This window comes from Amphiura filiformis, chromosome 15, assembly GCF_039555335.1.
Source record: "Amphiura filiformis chromosome 15, Afil_fr2py, whole genome shotgun sequence".
NCBI lineage: Eukaryota > Metazoa > Echinodermata > Ophiuroidea > Amphilepidida > Amphiuridae > Amphiura > Amphiura filiformis.
In genome coordinates, this window is record NC_092642.1 from 50,074,922 (window position 1) to 50,076,702 (window position 1,781).

At 37.5% G+C, this 1,781-nt stretch overlaps 1 protein-coding gene across 1 annotated transcript; it reads right to left on the reverse strand.

The window, feature by feature from the left end:
• Positions 1–456: 456 nt before the first annotated feature.
• Positions 457–1,308, reverse strand: LOC140171004 (uncharacterized). The gene has a single exon (XM_072194188.1). The coding sequence runs from the start codon at positions 1,306–1,308 to the stop codon at positions 457–459; it is 852 nt and encodes a 283-aa protein (XP_072050289.1).
• Positions 1,309–1,781: the final 473 nt, after the last annotated feature.

A 1,781-nucleotide genomic window follows, 5' to 3' on the forward strand; every position in this document is an offset into this window, starting at 1 on the left:
ACTACAAAAGTTCATTTAGATTATTTATTCACACCAGCTTTCATGAAAAACACTTTAAAATCAAACCTCTCTGGTGACGGTGGAAGGTGCGGCACGCCAGTGCTTAACAAATTATTATACATTCTAATTTTATGTGTACTTTTAGGTGTAGTAAGTGAAGCCATTTACCTGTTCATTACACACTACCACAAAACAAAGTATACGTGATCTTAAACTATATTATAGTTGCACTAACTATGAATTTCACATCAACCAATACAAACATAACTGATATGATACAAAATGTTACAAAGGTGGATCAACGTAGTTCAATTTTTTGGAAATTGTTCGTGTTCATACTAATCATTTTGCTAGTTGTCGGCATCTTTGTGGAAATAATTGAGATTATACGCTTGGTAATATCTCATTTCTATCGGAGAAGACGAACCTACCTGAATGATATCCAGTTGTTTTCTATTACTTATGGACCTGTAAGTCAATCTCTGCATGCTCTTCCACCTCCTCCTCTACCTCCTCCTCGTCATCATAGGGTCTAAGGTCAACTAATATTGCGGTACAGTTGTCTGCCGGATTATGGCTAAATCTCACGACGTCGTCACACACAAATTGTTGATCCTTACCTATCGACTGTAAGGAAGTGTGTATATAATGCACAATCTCTTCATTTGTTCTCTTTGCAAACATACCATCGGACCCAACCAAAAGGTACTGGTGTTCATCTGTCTTTTTGATTACCTGTACGTCTGGTGTGCACACTACCACATTGTTTTTTTTGTACCATGCATCACCTAAGGATCTCGAAATATGTAGGCCATACACCGTATCAGTGAAAATTTTGCCATCGGGTGAAACTCTGCCACCAGATCTTATAATACGATTTTTTTCACCGGAGACTACGGGTTTGTGGTCTGTGGTCTGAAACAGAAGTTGGTCACCAAACAGCAAACATTTAGAGTTTCCGATATTTATAATAATGATGAAATCTTGGTTGACCAGAGCAATGCAACATGTGCAGCCGGTATCCGGGCTAACTTGTCTCATCAACTCCTCGTCAAAATTCTCAATGAATAGCCGTATTTTATCTGCGACGTTTTCCAAACTTAAGTCCACATCCTGATCCAGTGTTTTACATAGTTCCCTGGTTAGAAATTGTTGGGCGTAGACCGCAGCAGAGTAGGCTACATGACCGTCGAATATAGCGTATGCGTAGTAACCATTGTTTTTTTCCGGTGTGGCTAAGTAAAAGAAATCTGTCATTGCAGGTGTCCCATTTTGAGAGTAATGTATTCCGACCCTGGGGCACTGCATCTTGTCTTGTAACTTGAGGATGTTGTTGCGCCGAGGAAATGCAAAGAGAGAATGTATGTCGGCAGACTAGACTACCCTTATTTTATATACAAGGCCTGCTGGATCTCGGCTTTATTGTAACACTGTTTTAATTTTCATGAATAAACATTAGTATTATAAAAATCAATTTTCCAATTTTCGATGCGTGTTTTATTGCAGCTTTTCATGATGGAGTCTTAGTTTTAAAATTGTATTGATTAGCATCAGTAACTAAATTAATTCAAACTTAAGTTGTGTAGCCTATTTTACAATACATTATAACATGTATAAATAAATACAAATAGTTGAAATTATCATCCATTTATATTTTCAAAACACTAAGTCAGATTGTTTATGCGTTGTAGACATTCCTGCGCTGTTGGCCTTTCTGTATAATCGAAGTCAAACATGTTGTTTAACATGTCGATGATCACATCGCTACCAGCATTAACGTA

Coding starts and splice junctions, on each gene's coding strand:
- LOC140171004 (XM_072194188.1), bottom strand. CDS start 1,308: ATGCAGTGCCCCAGGGTCGGAATACATTACTCTCAAAATGGGACACCT.